Genomic DNA, 16,638 nt, shown 5'->3' with positions numbered 1-16,638 from the left:
TTGCTTTTTGATTTGTGTGTGTTTGTTTGTTTTTTTTTTTGTTTTTTTTAAACTTGATTTTTCTTCTTTTGCAGGGCAATGTTTATGAGTGGGCTTAGCGAAAGTAAACAAACGCATGTCCATCTGAGAAATGTGGATGCAGCTTCTTTGCAGATCATTATCACATATGCATACACGGGTAACTTGGCAATAAATGAAAGCACTGTTGAACAGCTGTATGAAACCGCATGCTTTTTACAGGTAATGTAATATACTAAATGTATTTTTTGTTAAAAATCTGAAGTAGCAAAGTGTAGCATTCGCAGTATAATTTGAGGGAATATTTTGATATACACTCCTTTTACTTTATACCTGCATAAGTTTTTGTAATTCTGGTGTGACATCTCTTGCACAATGCACAGCCAGACAGGTGACAAACTTTTCCTGGCTCAACATTTCATCTTCCTAGCCCAGATTTGTGACGACTTATGTCATCTCTCTACCTCCAGGCATTGAATCCTTACCATTAGGGAATGTTTTGATAGGGCTTTGAGCTTGTATCAATGGCATCGGTTTTATAATGCTTTTGAGATCATGCATTTGACCACCTCCTTTCTGCTTTAGGTGGGTTTTGCTCTCCTATCAACTTGTATGGGTAATCAAAAGCCCATCAACACAGCCTCTCTTGTCCAAGGGAAAAGAAGCTGGCCGAGGGAGTAGTGGTATACATGGAACTGGCCAACTTTTTGTTCTGTGTGTACCATTGACTGAAACCAGCATTCAATTAGCGCTGACAACCAATGGCTGCAAGCGCTGATCAGTGTATTCTGGCTGGGGTTGGGGTGGAGTAGTATCTCCTATAGCATTTATGACATATTTTTGTTGGGTTTATTAAGCATTGAAAATGCTTCAAGAATACTCAATAAATGCAGTGTTGTCTTTCTAGGAGGCAGTGCTTTTGCTTTTGCTTTTGTATCGGTACTATAAAACTGTATCGGTGCCACCCTAGCTTAAAGGGGAAGTGATGTATAGGAAATGATCTAATTTGAGGGCTTAGGTTAGACATTTTTGTGAATGCTTTGCAAGATGGATTTGTATACTTTGATTTGTTTGATAACTGGCTTGGTCCAGCTCAACTTTGCTGACACAAAAACTTTGCCACTGGCAATAATTCTCTATGGCTCTGCTCCTTCTTGGCACTGTCAGTATTGCTGGCAGGCTTTATTCTTTTGCCAGCACACAGAAGCAAATGTTGTTGCCACACAGCTGCTCTGTACAACCAGGAAGTGGCTGGAGCTGCTCTGCCCTAGTTATTTCCTGGAGCATTCTGGGATACAGGAGCCTCCGCTGCCTTTCCCCCAATGCCCAGCTAACACTTTATAGATGCTTCACTAATGCACCATAAATGCCCTAGGTGCTGTTAAAGTGAATGTAAAGGTTTGTGTGTGTGTTTTTTTTTTTTTGTTTTGTTTTTTTTTCCCTAACTAACAAACACATGTTATACTTGCCTGTTTTGCACAGAGCGGCCCCGATCCCTCTTTTCTGGGGTCCACCATTGGCTCCTCTTCATCAGGGGCCCCCTCGGAAAGCCGCTTTCCATAGGGGCACCCGTGTGGGCACACTCCCGAGTCCTGCTGCTGCATCCATAGACACAGACAGCAGGACTCGGCCAGTCCCTGACTGGATTTGATTAACAGCAGCAGGAGCCAATGGCTCCTGCTGCTATCAATCTATCCAATAAAGACCCAAGACAGCTGCTGGGCTCGTTCTTGTGGCGGTAACTATCAGGTTCACATAAAAAGGGGGGGCTCTGGGGGGCAGCTGCAGCGCAAAAGGTTTTTCACCTTAATGCATAGAATACATTAGGGTGAAAAGCCATGAGACTTTAAAACTGCTTTTTAAGGTGTGGTTATATAGCATTACCATTGAAATCCATGGAGACGGCTGACAAGTGTTGATGATCCATGAAAAGTACATGCTGCTTAATTTTTAATGTGACACAACACTACTGCTCCTGTGTGAACAGCAGTGTGTGGTGCCATTGTAATATTTATGGCAGGTGTAAAAGGGCAGTTATGAGGTTTTAAAAATGCTGAATAAATGCTGATTAAACACAGGGTAGTGACAAGCCCTAAGGGCTGATTGGAGGGAAGGTGCACCTTGCACACACTCGCGATCGCGCACACACACACACATATTCAGTGTCGAGGCTGTCAGTTACAGGTTGTGTGCTGGAGCTGCCTCCCCTGTTACTTCTTGGTGTCAGGAAAAATTGTCAGAATTGACTCCTGCACATATCAGGAGAACAAGACAGCAGAGAGAAATTATACTTTGTGCTTTGGAGAGAGGTAACTAAATATTATAGAAATATGTGCTATGTTCAGATTTCATGTCCGAGGTTTACAACCACTTTACCTAAACAGGCTGAAGCTAGACGCTGATTGTTAGTATACACAGCTGCTCCAGTTTTTGTGAATGAACATAGCGATCATAATGCACAAGGGACATTTTTTTTCATTAAATGTAAATACCATCCTTTGTGCTGTTTTTTACAAAAATTAAACGTAAAGGGATAGTTCCCCTTTTCCACACAACTGCTTATGCAGATAAGGGGCATTTGTAGATAAAAACAAACTGTGTAGCTCTGACTAAAGTTGAATAACACCCTTCTATAGGTGTAGGCCATTTTCATACCTTTATGAAGCCTGACTGGAATACTCCCTTAAGCGCCAAATCACGTACCTGTCAAAGGGTTTAGCAGCAGCGATGGCCGCCGGCTACCGGCGGTTGTTCGCTGGACAGACAGGACAGTCTACCCATGTAAACGAGGCAGATCGTCTTGTCGGACAGGAAGAGAGACATCTGTGATTCTGCTAATCAGGAACACAGATGAATCTCTTCCTCTAGTGCATTGTTCCCCCACACAGTAAGAAAACTCTCATAGGGAACACAGTTAACCCTTTGATTGCCCATGATGTTAACCCCTTCCCTGCCAGTGTCATTTATTCAGTGTCAGTGCATTTTAGCACTGATCACTATATTTGTGTCTCTGGTCCCCAAAAAGTGGTCACTAAGTGTCAGATTTGTCCGCCGCCATGTCTCAGTCCTGCTAAAAATCGCTGATCGCCGCCATTACTAGTAAAAACATTTTTAAAAAAGTTCCAAAATTTATACCATAGTTTTGTAGACGCTATAACTTTTGGGCAAACCAATAAATATAAACGCTTTTTTGGGATTTTTTTTTTTTTTACCAAAAATATGTAGAAAAATACAAATTTGCCTAAATTGATGAAGAAATACAATTTTATATATATATATATATAAAATGTGTGTGTATATTATATATATAATTTTCAAAAGTGTTTTTTATTTTTTTTTTCGCTATAAACAAAAAAAAAAAACTCCAGAGATGATCAAATACCACCAAAAGCTCTATTTGTGAGAAAAAAAGGTCATCGATTTTATTTGGGTACAGCATTGCACGACTGCGCAATTGTCAGTTAAAATAACGCAAAAAATGGCCTGGTCAGGAAGTGGGTAAAATCTTCTGGGGCTAAAGTGGTTGATCTACAAACATCCCTTACCTGCATAGGCAGGTTTTTTGTAAAGGTGAAACTATCCTTTTTAAGCTTTAAATATCGTAAAGCTTTTTTTTTTTTTTTTTTTTTTTTTTTTTTTTTCACCACTTCAGCCCTGAAAGATTTGGCTGCTCAATGACAGGCTATTTTTTCTGAGATGGCACTGCGTCGCTTTAACTGACAATTACGTGGCCGTGCGACGCTGTACCCAAACAAAATTGACATCCTTCCCCCCCCCCCCACAAATAGAGCTTTCTTTTGGTGGTATTTGATCGCCTCTGGGTTTTTTTTTTTTTTTTTTTTTTATCGTGACTGCGATATTGGGGTCAAATTGGACACATTTTTTGGGATCATTGACAATGATACAGCGATCAGTGCTATAAAAATGCACTGATTACTGTATAAATGTCACTGGCAGGGAAGGGGTTTAACACTAGGGGGCGATCAAGGGGTTAACTGTTCCCTAGGTGTGTTCTAACTGTAGAGGGGATGGGACTGTCTAGGACAGTGATGGCGGACCTTGGCACCCCAGATGTTTTGGAACTACATTTCTCATGATGCTCAACTACACTGCAGAGTACATGAGCATCATGGGAAATGTAGTTCCAAAACATCTGGGGTGCCAAGGGTCTCCATCACTGGTCTAGGAGAGAGAGATCTGTGTTCATACTTCGAATGAACACACGATCTGTCTCTACTCCCCTGAAAGAACACACAGATTCCGATTCTCGCTCTCAGGAGCGATCGCGGGTGCCCAGCAGTCATTGCCCGCACGCCCCTAGTGGCCAAAAGGTGAAGCAACGTAAGGTAACATTTCGCCCAGCCGTGCCATTCTGCCGTAGTGAAACTGCGGCAGCAGGTTGGCAAGTGGCTAATATTGAGCAGCACTAAATGGCTAAATTGCGTGATTTTCTATTGCATTTCTATTGCATTTATATTTATTTCTATTTATTTCTTCTAGGTGGAAGATGTGTTGCAGCTCTGTAGGGAATATTTAATTAAGAAAATCAATGCCAAAAACTGTGTCCGGCTAATGAGTTTTGCTGACTTGTTCAGCTGTGAAGAATTGAAGCAGTGCGCCAAAAGAATGGTGGAGCACAAGTTTACCACAGTGTACCGCCAGGATGCTTTCATGCAGCTATCTAGGGAGCTTTTGATAGACCTTGTGAGCAGTGACAATCTAAATGTGGAAAAAGAGGAGACGGTGAGAGAAGCTGCAATGTCTTGGTTAGAGTACAACACTGTATCCCGCTCGCAGTACTTGTCCACTGTTTTAAGCCACCTGCGCATTGATGCTCTTTCAGAGGTCGTTCAGCGTGAATGGTTCCAAGGTTTGCCACCAAATGATAAGTCTGTAGTAGTGCAAGGACTTTACAAATCCATGCCGAGATTCTTTAAACCAAGGCTTGGTATGACAAAAGAAGAGATGATCATCATCATAGAAGCTGCTCTTGAAAATCCTGGTTCTTATTCCACCATCTGTTACAGTCCTCAGGCAGAGAAAGTTTACAAGATTTGCAACCCACCCTCTGAGCTACATAAAGTTGGGACTGTGGTGACTCCTGATAATGATATTTTTATTGCTGGAGGACAGGTCCCTGTAAAAACGACCAAAAGCAATCACAGCAAGCCTGGCAAACTGCAGGCTACTTTCAGGGCTGTGAATAGTTTCTACTGGTTTGATGCACAGCAGAATACCTGGATTCCAAAGACCCCCATGTTATGCGTTCGAATTAAGCCTTCTTTGGTATGGTGTGACGGCTACATCTATGCAATTGGTGGAGATAGCGTAGGTGGTGAACAGAACAGAAGAACAGTGGAAAGATACGACTGTGAGAAGGATGAGTGGACTTTGATGAGCCCTCTTCCATGTGCATTTTCATGGAGTGTTGCAGTAGTTGTCAACGATTGCATTTATGTAATGGCTTATAATCTAACATACTGCTACATTCCACGGTCTGGTATCTGGGTAGAAGTAGCTAAGAGACAAACTAGTAGATGCTTTGCTTCTGCCGCAGCCTTTGATGGCAAAATCTTCTACCTCGGAGGTCTGCAAACAGACAACAATTCTGGTGTGTGGCACCCATCCAGCACATTGGATGGCTCTTCCGTAGCTGTTGAAATATATGATGTTCATAAGAATGAATGGTATATGGCAGCCAGTATACCCGCCAAACGCTTTGCTGATCCCTGCGTTCGAGCAGTGGTCATATCCAGTTCCTTGTGCGTCTTTATCAGAGAGACACATATGAATGAAAAAGCAAAGTATGCCATCTATCAGTATGATATGGACCTGGACCAGTGGTTTCTGCGGCAGCAGATCTCAGAGCGTGTCCTTTGGGATTTGGGGAAAGAGTTCCGGTGCACTGTTGGGAAATTATACCCTTCATGTCTAGAAGTATCTCCTTGGAAACCGCTAACGCATGTTTTCTCACAAGATGGTGCAGATGACTTTGAGCTTGATGGAAACATGGCTACATTACCCCCTGTATAGCTGGCTGCAAGCAAGTCTACATGTATGCATGGATCTCCTGTTTTCTCAATGAGAGCTCTTTAACTACTCTGTTATGGAAGTGGGCTGAGAAATATGTTTGCGCCGCTTACTTTTTTCAGACTTTTATTTTTATGCCCTACTTAACATTTGTAACCTATAATGCATTTATATAGGGAGATATGCTTCCATTATCAGGAATAATTGACAAGCTAATGGAAAACCATTCATTATGTTAGCCTTAGCATCTGGTTTACCAAGAGCAATTCATCTGTATCCCTGTGATGCCCCCATTCACATATTGGAGGGAAAAAGAAAATTTGTGACCCAAAAGCTATTATTGGGACTGTAAATGTTGATGCTTTGTTGGGAAATCTTCCATTATCCATATTCCTTTTCCTTAGCAATCCAATTGATGTGCTGGATTATACATACAAACATGCAACGTGACCTGATCCTACTATGTGTATCTCCAGGGATAAAGTGTTTACTTGAGACTTTTACTTTTCTAAACTTCAAGATTTTCTCTTCACATTTACTACTGTATAAATAGCTTTTCTTTTGCATACTATATACTCCTAAAAGAGGCATAATCTTTGTGTGATATCATCTCCAGAAAACATATCTCAAGCCTTGGATTCTTTAAGTGCTGAAAATGAAACAAACAAAAAAAAAAAACGTGTTTGTCTAGCGACCCACAGCAAGCTTGACTTTGGAAGCAGTAGAGGAAATATGCAGACTACCTGCAGGTTTTATTTTTTACAAAGTGATGTATCACCAAAGTCCCACTTTAACATGTAATCTATATTATATATATATATTTTTTGCTAAACTATATCTTTCCTGTTGCGGGAAATGTAGTATCTCATTTGATAACACAGGTCAATACAATGACTGCGGGTTCAGTCAAGCTGTACAAGGAGCATGTGTTTCTGTTGTCAAAAAAAAATAAACAAAAACCTGTACCATTCTGTTGTAGAATACAGGTCTTCCAGTATGGCCTTGTAACGTTCATTCTGGCGTAACTGGGCATCCAACCTATTTGCCAGCCCCTCGTAGTACGGGTCCCTGTGGAGCTTTAACCCTTTACTGCTGCCTTACAGTGAAGGGATTAAATAAATAGAGCATTCACCCTCCTATAATAGTGGTGTCTGCTCAATCACAAAAAACCCTGCTGCTGATTTATTTTTCTTTCCCTTCCCTGACTTGTACATTGTCTGTCTCGCGTGTGTTACACACGCGAGACAGATTTTTTTTATTTTTATTTTTTCTGGGGAAGGGAAAAGAACTGTTCAGGAATAAATACCTTGGCACTCTGGTGCATGAGAGATGAGAGAGCAGATATCTTGTGCTGCTCTGGCATTACTTTCAATCCCAGGAACCACTAGCAGTAGAGGGGCACTGTCGCCAACTTAACATGAGCACAGGTGCTTCATGACAAACCCTACTAGCATGTTCAGCTGCATTATGTTTTGGCACTGTATTTTGAATGAAATTAATTTATTAAAAAGCAAATTAAAATGATGTGTTGTAGATTTTACTGTGACTCAATTATTCATGAATGATTTTTTATTTTTGTATTCATCCAAGAGTTATCTATGTCTAAATTGTATTTGGTCAATACTGTATTTGTTTAGAAATTAAGGCGTTTGTATGTCACTTATATAAAATGTAAAAACGGGTGTAGCTCATGCACACTGCAGCTCCAAAAAAAAAGCTGTTTTTATTTCAGCTTGAATAAGCTTGTGCTCTTGTGCACATTTTTATTGAGCTCCTATTTGAGCATAAGTGGGTTTTTTTTTTTTTCCACACCTCCTAGATAGTATTTTCTTAACCACTGTATAAACCAAAAAGCTGGAACAAACATATTCAAGCTTTTTTAAACTTTCCAGCTCTTTTGAGCTCTTTGGGGCACTAGCTCCTCTCAAAAATGCGAGTTTGGGGTGTGTGGGTGATTTTCTGCCTGTACAGCATATGCCTGAAAAAGCCAGTGTGCATGGACACATTGGTTAACATGGAGGGGAATTTCTAGGCAGAAAAAAATGATAGTTCAAAAGCCTTTCGGAGCTGCTTCTTTGAGATCCTTTGCGCTGCAGTGTGCATGAACCCTAACACTTGGACCACTTTCACACTGGGGAGGTTTTCAGGTGCTTTTGCACTAGAAATAGACTCTGTAAAGCACCTGAAAACCTCCTATTCATTCCAGTGTGTCTTTTCACACTGGGGAGGTGTGCTTGCAGGATGTTTGTAAAAGTCCTGCAAGCAGCAGCTTTTTGGTGGGTAGGGAGCGCTATACTTAGCGCTCCTAAAACGCCCTGCCTATTGGAATGAATAGGCAGCACTTTCAAAGCACCTTTTAAAAGCCGAGGCTGTAAACCACAACTTTGTGATCACTTCTGTGACCTATAACACATCATTGCAGTGATCAATCCTACATTTTATGCTGCCCATAGGTAGATTGAAATTTGGCCAGTTCAGTAGGGACTGGCCAAATTTTGATCTATCTGTGGTCAGTCCTGTTCAAGGGAAGTCAATCGACTGCTCACAAATGGACTTATTGGAAAACTATCATTTAACCGCTTGCCGACCATATAACCTATATGGCAGCAAGGCAGCTCTCGTGCACCAGATGATGTACTAGGTACACGATCTGGTAGTGGGTGCGCACGGCTGGCGACGACCCGGCAGTGCCGTGATTAAACACAGCAGATGCCAATGGATGCTGAAGCTCTGATCAGTGTGTTCTGACAGTGGAGGAGTCGAGCTACCTCCCCCTCTTGTCAGAATTCCCCCATCCACCTTGATTTGTATGGAGAGGGGGAATTGGTTCATTATTTATTTTTTTTTTTTTTGTCTGCTGGTTGAACTAAAAAAATCTGAGCCATGTATGACCATCTTCAGTCATATTCACAGCACGAGTTGCAACATTGTCCAACAGGATACAGATGTGCAATTCTTTTTCAGTGTGTGTAAACACCCTTCTGTGTCAATCACATTTCCACACAGTAGACAGAATCTAACCTTTCTAGGTAGATCTCATAATAAATGAATTCTATAGCGCTTTACACCCCCAAAAGGTTAAGGGAATATTACTCCTGATTAGGGATGAAACAATTAATCGATTAGTTGTCAATCGATTATTAAATTAATCGATTACTATTTTCATGATCGATTAATCGGCCAGCCGATTAGTTGGCCTGCATACAGAATGCATTATTTATTTACATATCAGGAAATGCAGTGCAGCACTCATACAGCTCAGTACACCATCCATACATGTCAGTAAGTGCCTGAGAACTTGTGAATGTGTGAGGAGCAATGCCTCATGGGACATGTAGTCCTGGGCAGGAAGTGAGTGGTTCTAAAGGCAGAAGTTTTCTTTACCCTGCTATTGGGGGCTTCTCTATGCTGTACTTAACGCACAGCAAAAAGCGCTGTAGAAACAGATCAAAAGCAAGCTGCATAGGTGTGTACCGAGTTTTATGCTGGCCACACGGCTCAATTTTCAGATGAGAATATTCATATAAAAAATCTTTGTACGTTTGTTGAATGAAAAAATGTTGTTTGAAACTTTCACTTGTTTTTAACATTCTGTTTTAAAACTAATGTAATTTATGAACGAAAACCACATACACTGTCTGAAAATTCCTTTGACCAAGCAGTTTTCTATTATTTCTAAGTTTTCCTGTCACTGTGGTTGAAAACGAACATCGATTTGACCCCACTAACAATTCGAAAATCGAACGAACACTCTTAAAATTAAATTGTTTTTTTTTTTCTTTTTTTTGAAGGAAGACATTGTTTTCGTATGGCCAGCATATAATATATTACAGTTCTGTTTGAAAATCTGCAAAACAGTCTTTTTTTTTTTTTTTCTTTAAAAAAAAGATCTGAGTCTGATATTTACCAGATTCAACCTCTAATAGTATATACAGCATATCTCCTCCTAATAGTATATACAGTATATCTCTTCTGTTATTCTCAGAGGGGGTTAGGGATTTTGCTCTCACCATATAGTTGGTTATTTATATTTACCACTGCATATAGCGATATTTAAGAATAAATTGCTTTTTTTTAAACTTTACAAATTAACTAAATTTTATACCACACTTTTTTTTTTTACGGTTATTAACCAAAACAATAATCGACCAACTAATCGATCATGAAAATAATCGTTAGTTGCAGCCCTACTCCTGATATGCGCATGTTGTACCATGTACTTATAGTAGTAAGTATCCTGTTCTCTGTATTGCTTTCCTTGTGTTAGATACCTGGTATTCCTGCCAGTCACTTTGCTTTCCGGTTTCAAACTGACCATGATAGGCTTGAGAGCACTTCTCTCGGTATGGTCACTTTTTTGGATGTGCTGGGAGCATAGCCTGCCTGTCTTCTCAATGACCAGAATCGCTGGGAATATCCATGTACTGCTATTAATGTGACCCCCACAACTCTCTAAGCTTATACAGCAGAGAGAACAGAGATTATGTGATCACCTCTTAGGGAGAAAAAAAAAAAGTAAGTGTGTGTGTGTGTGTATGCACACACTTCTATTTTACAAGATATTTGTGCACAGCTATACAGCTCAGTGTTAACAGGATTCCAATTGACTTCAGTTAAGAGAGAATGTAAGCAGAGAACATAGTGCTTTCCATAAAATCAATAGCTTCTTTAAAGTGTTATTAAACCCAGTAATTCGAAAATAGTTATTCCCCCCCCCCCCCCCCCCCACCCCCTTACAGTGCCCACAGCTTATAGATCTTTTTACATTAAAATACTGCTGCTATGTACCTTTTTGGATGATCTGTATACCATGGTTACATGATAAACTGCACAGTTTCTCCAGTGCTGAGAGTTCAGGTAGGAAAAGATTTCTGCTACAGCCTGTATACACGCCCACATGTGTGATGGTTAGCTCTGAGGACAAGTAAATGTTCTCTTCAGTATAAAAGACACTGAGCATGTGCAGATCAGCTATCCTCCCTGTGTTAGCTGGCTTTCCCCAGATACAGTCCAGGAGGGGGAGGATCTGTGCATGTAGGATAAAACAGCCTTTTTACACAATGCAGAGGATTAACCCCTTAAATTCCACAGTGAGTATAACAAGCATGCTATGCTGCATATACAGACTGATTTTACTGTTGTGGGTTTAGTGACACTTTAATAAAACAGTGCATAAAACACTCATGTCACTGAATGCAATACTTCACATTCGTTGCTTGGAGGGCAGAATCTTGAGTGCCACTGATGCTGTGTTTCTAGATGCGTGACATGACTCTTCCCACTTAAAAGATGGCTGCAGCTTTTTCTTTTCCAGCTCTACAATGAGAACTGATTGCTCAGTTCTCGGTCTTGAGTAAGCAGAGAGCTGGTGACAGTCAGTGGCTCTCTGCTCTACTCCTTCATCGCTCAAGGCAATGCTGGACTGTGGAGGGAGCAGCTGCCTCAGGCTCTCAGGTGGTGAGGGGAGAGTTTGAGCCAGCTCCTGGTTAGACATCTGGGGGTGGGGGAAATCCCTGCAGAGCCTGGTGCAGATCTGTAAGGTTAGCCAACCCAGGGCTTTTGGTCCACCGTTGGCTGAATCTGGGGCACAGGAATGCAGAACTAAGTGCACTTCTGGGATGCACTTGAGAAGTATAACATGCTAAAAACCTTATTTTATTTAGGAGGTACACCTAGGAAGATGATAATTTGTCCACTTTGTGGGCAGCATGATTGAATCAGGTATGGTTTTTTTTTATAATATAGGAAGAATTTACACACCTTGTGAAGGGGATTGCACAGCTTCAACCTGTTGTGGACAATATTGTAAGTTATTTTAAATGACTAAACAGAGGTTTGATCACTGGAATTCTGTTATAATATCACACACGTGATCACAAAATTTAAGTTGACTCCTCAAGACTCCGAGAGCACTATATTGCTGAAATAATTCACTGAGAATGTTACACTAGCACTTTTTAAAATGTTTGTGTATAGTAGATAATTATGAACAAATAAAAAAAATGAGTCATTTAACATTATATAGGAACAACCCCAATTCCAAAATAAACGGGATAAATTGTGCAAAATCTACAAAACTCTCATAAGCCCATATAATATTTATTTCTAGAAAACACCAATTCTTTAAACTGAGAAAATGTACCATTGGAATGGGTAGCTCCACTTTTGTGGGGAAAACTTAAAATTGGCAAATAAAAAAATATTGTGTAAATAATTCTGACACAAGTCACATAGTAATTGAATGTTAAAAAAAAAAAATTCCCTTTCACTCAGCAGCGCTGTCATTTTCTGAAAAATGCAATATGGCTACCTGGAGGTGTTCCGTACACAATTTGTGTACAGAACCTCCCCCCAGAAATGTCATTTACTGCGTGTGATTGGTTACACTAAGATACTAGTCAGATTTTAAGCCTCCCCTGCAACAAAAATGTAATTTTTTTGTGAGATACTCCCAAGGGGAAACCACATCTGAAGGGATGCAGATCCTGCAATTTTCCTCATTAGAGCCCTGCAGGTGCAGCAGCTGACTGAGGATTATAAAATTATTTCTATACAGATTCACTGTACATGGACACCGACTAACAACGGTTCCTTCAGAATAAATGTAAAAAACAAAACAAAATTACTGCGCTACTAAAGAGGATGAGCAAAGCAGTTAACACTACAATTAGACAAATTGTGAAGGTAGAGAATCCAGATAAAGTGCGCTATTCAATATTGCATGTGTAAGCAAGCAATAATGTGGAAATATGCAATCAATAAACATATGACTGTGCAAAAATACAAATAATGAATAACTGAAGTGCACCTTGCAAGACAATAAATCCACATGTGAAACATCAAGCACAAAGTTATGGGTATAAAAACTTCTTTTAACCCTTGATGGTATAGAACAGAGAAATGAATCTCTGAGGGCTGCGAACAGTTCAGGGTAAATTGGAGATATATTCGGAATTTATAGAGAAAGACCACCATCCAATGTAATTCACTGTACATCCACCGCCAAGCAGTGAGAATGAATACTCTTACTGGACTAAGTGGAGCCCATGCCATTGGCAAAGAATCAAACAAGCATGAGAACTGGGAATGTAGTCACTTGCAGGGGACAGCTTAGAGGATCGACTTCAACACTATCTCATCAACAGAAGTCTTGAACTCCACCGCTCATAAAAGAAAGAAGCTGCCACATAGTGTAAAACCACATACTAAGGGTTTATTGTAAAAGGTAAAACACTTACATCAATGATAAGTTCAGGCACCTAGAAAATGTGATCACAATTGAATCCAGGAAGTGCAATAACATGGAGCTAGCTCACTATGAGCTGATGCGTTTCATCCCCTAGGACATCATCTGGGGTATGAGCTAGCCCCCCCATGTACTGTGCTTATATATATATATATATATATATATATATATATATATATATATATATATATATAAAAAATCAATTGCTCAATCAATTACACAGCCCGCTCATGGTGCTGGATATTAATCAAACATGGCATCTAAGCGTGCAATCCACTCCTCAATATAAAAGCTAATATGCGGTAAGGCACTAGCAATATGACCGTCCAACATGTGAACCAAGCCTCGCTTTGGCCAAATATCATGTGACATACCGCGGTAATCCCACGATATTAAGCCACATGTAAACAATCCAGCCTCAAAGTCAGCTAATTGAAGAAACTGTATGGGCTATGCAATTGGCCAACTAAGATCATGGAACACCTAGGAAAGCTTCACCATATGCCACCTATTAGAGAAATATTAAATCACAACTATGCATACTAGATCATTTGTGCTAAGACAGCTAATTATTTAAAATCGCCGCTAGCAATACACAATACAAATATATTTATAAAAATGAAATAAGGATTAATATGAATGTGAACACCCTAGATAACTAAATTTGGACAAAGGTCAAGCTTTATTATCCACTTGACATCCGCGCTATGGCCAAACGACAGCCACAGCACGGACCTGAATTCCTGGGAGGCCGTCATATGACAGCCTCCCCTTTGCACGCTCCCTGCAGGGCGTGCGCCGAGCGCGCTATGATCACCAAGTCACTGAGACTCAGGTGATCACCGATCCGAGTAAGGGGCCGGTCCCGGCCCCTTACTATGTGATCAGCTGTCAGCCAATGACAGCTGATCACATGATGTAAAATGATGTAAAAACATCGGTAATCTTTTTTTTTTTTTTTTCTACTCGCGCTGATAGCGCGAGTAGAAAAAAAAGCCGATCACCGGCTCAGATGCGAGGGACATCTGCCTCATCTATGCCACCTAACAGTGCCCACAGTGCCACCTAACAATGTCCACAAGTGCCAGCTATCAATGCCCACCAGTAGTGCCAATCAGTGCCACCTATCAGTATAACTGATCAGTGCCCATTATTGCCACCCATCAGTGCCGCCTCATCAGCGTACATCAATGAAGGAGAAAAATTACCTGTTTTAAATTTTTTATAACAATATAAAAAAAAAAAATTTTTTTAAATTCAGTCTTTTTACATTTTTTTTTTACAAAAAATAAAAACTGCAGAGGTGATCAAATACCACCAAAAGAAAGCTCTATTTGTGGGGAAAAAATGATAAAAATTTCATTTGGGTACAGTGTTGTATGACTGCGCAATTGTCATTCAAAGTGCGTCAGCGCTGAAAGCTGAAAATTGGTCTGGATAGGAGGGGGGGTTTAAGTGCCCAGTAAGCAAGTGGTTAATAAAGGCATTGTTGTCCCAATCGACATTCATGCCAAAAGGCTAGTAAGATTTAAGCTCATGTATCCATAATGTTTCTTTTTCTGCACTAAAATTGCATACACAGTGTTTTCCATGTAATCCAATGGCTCTAGTTCACACCATGCAGTTTCCGGTCAGTTTCTGGCTCTAAGAGTCTCCCCTCCAATGGGGTATGAACTTGTCTATAATAAAAAACAGAGTACCTGTCAGATCCTTGTTGTGATATCGAAGGTAATGTTTAGGGACATGGTGTCTTACCTTTCTTAATGTTAGCTATATGCTCATTCACACTCACTGAAATGATGTGACGAGTAGATAGTATGAAAAAATGAGGTTTGAATTGGGGGGGTCTATAACGTTTGGGGCAACATTCCCTCTCATAGATGGTGCACCTCTGTATATGACTCCAGTGTGATCGGGAAGAACAGGACCCAAAAACCTATTATTTTAAGAACTTTCCAATGCCTATTAATGATATCTTTAATTTGTCTGTGTTGGATCGAAAAGGACGTGAAAAATGACCAATTAAACTTATTATCATTAATTGATTGTATATTATCCATCAGCAGTGTATTCCTATCAAGAAGGGACACCTTTTGTATTTCTATATCCATTTCATTAGCTTGGTAGCCCTTTTCGAGGAATCTACACTGCAGAACCTGCGATTAGTATTCAAAGTAAGAAATATATTTGTGCAATTACATTGCGATCTGAAAAATTTACCCCGCGGGACTGCCTTCAGCCATGCATTGTGATGGCAGCTGTCAACTGGAATATAACCACTGCGGTCCGTAGGCTTGAAATAAGTTTTCATTTAAAGCTGACGGTTGATTACAGTAATCTCCAAGTCTAAAAAATGAATACTTTCTTTGCTGACCTCATACGTTAGAGAGATACCACAATTGTTATTATTCAATTGTGTCATGAAACTGTTCAAGGAATCATGGTCACCATTCCATAGGAGGAGGATGTCGTCTATGTACCTTGACCAGAGGACACATTGTGGTCTATTTTGGGCATAGACGACATCCTCCTCCCACTTGGCCATAAACAGATTCGCCAAACTGGGGGCAAATTTTGCCCCAATGGTGACTCCTCTCTGTTGTAAATAGAAAGTGTCATTGAACTAAAAGTAGTTATATTTTATCGCAAACGCCAATAAATCCATGATATAATCTTGTTGATAAAGGGGAAGAGTATCACTCTGGATAACTAATATTTCAGAGCTGAGAGGCCTAAATGGTGAGGGATACATGTAAATAAAGCCGCAACATCAGCTGTCACCAAAAGACACTCACTTTGGTAGTCAACGTTCTCTAATAATCTAATTGTATCTTTAGTGTCCTTCAAGTAAGAGGGTACTTGTCTAACTAGGGCTTGAAGGTGAAAGTCCATGTATTTTCCTATGCAGGCAGTAACGGAGTCTATGCCACTGACTATCGGCCGTCCAGGAGGATGTAGAGAGTCTTGATGAACCTTTGGGAGGTAATATCAGACAGGAATTCTAGGGGCAATTTGTACCAAATAAGATTTCTCTTTTTTATCTAGAATCCCTTTACCAAAACCTTTCAACCAATTCAACTTATTCTCTCTTGTATTTAATGGTAGGATCACTGGGTAATTGGGTATAGGTGTTTGCATTGTTAAGTAACCTTAAAATCTCATTTTGATCAATTTTATCGAGAACTATAATGCATCCACCTTTATCGGCAGGGCAAATTACTACATTTTTTCCTTTCGCATAGTTGTTTCAAACCTAATCTAATATCTTGGGTGTTTACATACTTTCTTAATAGGCAATTTCCCGAAGTCTTTGAGAACTAAATCACGAAAAACATTGATAGAAG

General features: G+C 40.1%; 1 protein-coding gene across 1 annotated transcript in view; it reads left to right on the top strand.

The window, feature by feature from the left end:
- Positions 1–7,259, top strand: part of KBTBD2 (kelch repeat and BTB domain containing 2) — a 37,281-nt gene extending 30,022 nt beyond the window's left edge. The window contains exons 3-4 of the mRNA XM_073630464.1: positions 75–240; positions 4,519–7,259. Coding sequence (XP_073486565.1) covers positions 75–240; positions 4,519–6,051 — 1,699 coding nt within the window. The 3' untranslated portion in view covers positions 6,052–7,259. The remainder of the gene's footprint in view (positions 1–74; positions 241–4,518) is intronic.
- The last annotated feature ends 9,379 nt before the right edge of the window (positions 7,260–16,638 follow it).

The sequence above is a fragment of the Aquarana catesbeiana genome, linkage group LG05 (genome assembly GCF_042186555.1).
Source record: "Aquarana catesbeiana isolate 2022-GZ linkage group LG05, ASM4218655v1, whole genome shotgun sequence".
NCBI lineage: Eukaryota > Metazoa > Chordata > Amphibia > Anura > Ranidae > Aquarana > Aquarana catesbeiana.
The sequence above is the reverse complement of the archived record's forward strand: the minus strand, read 5'-3'. Positions and strand labels throughout refer to the sequence as shown.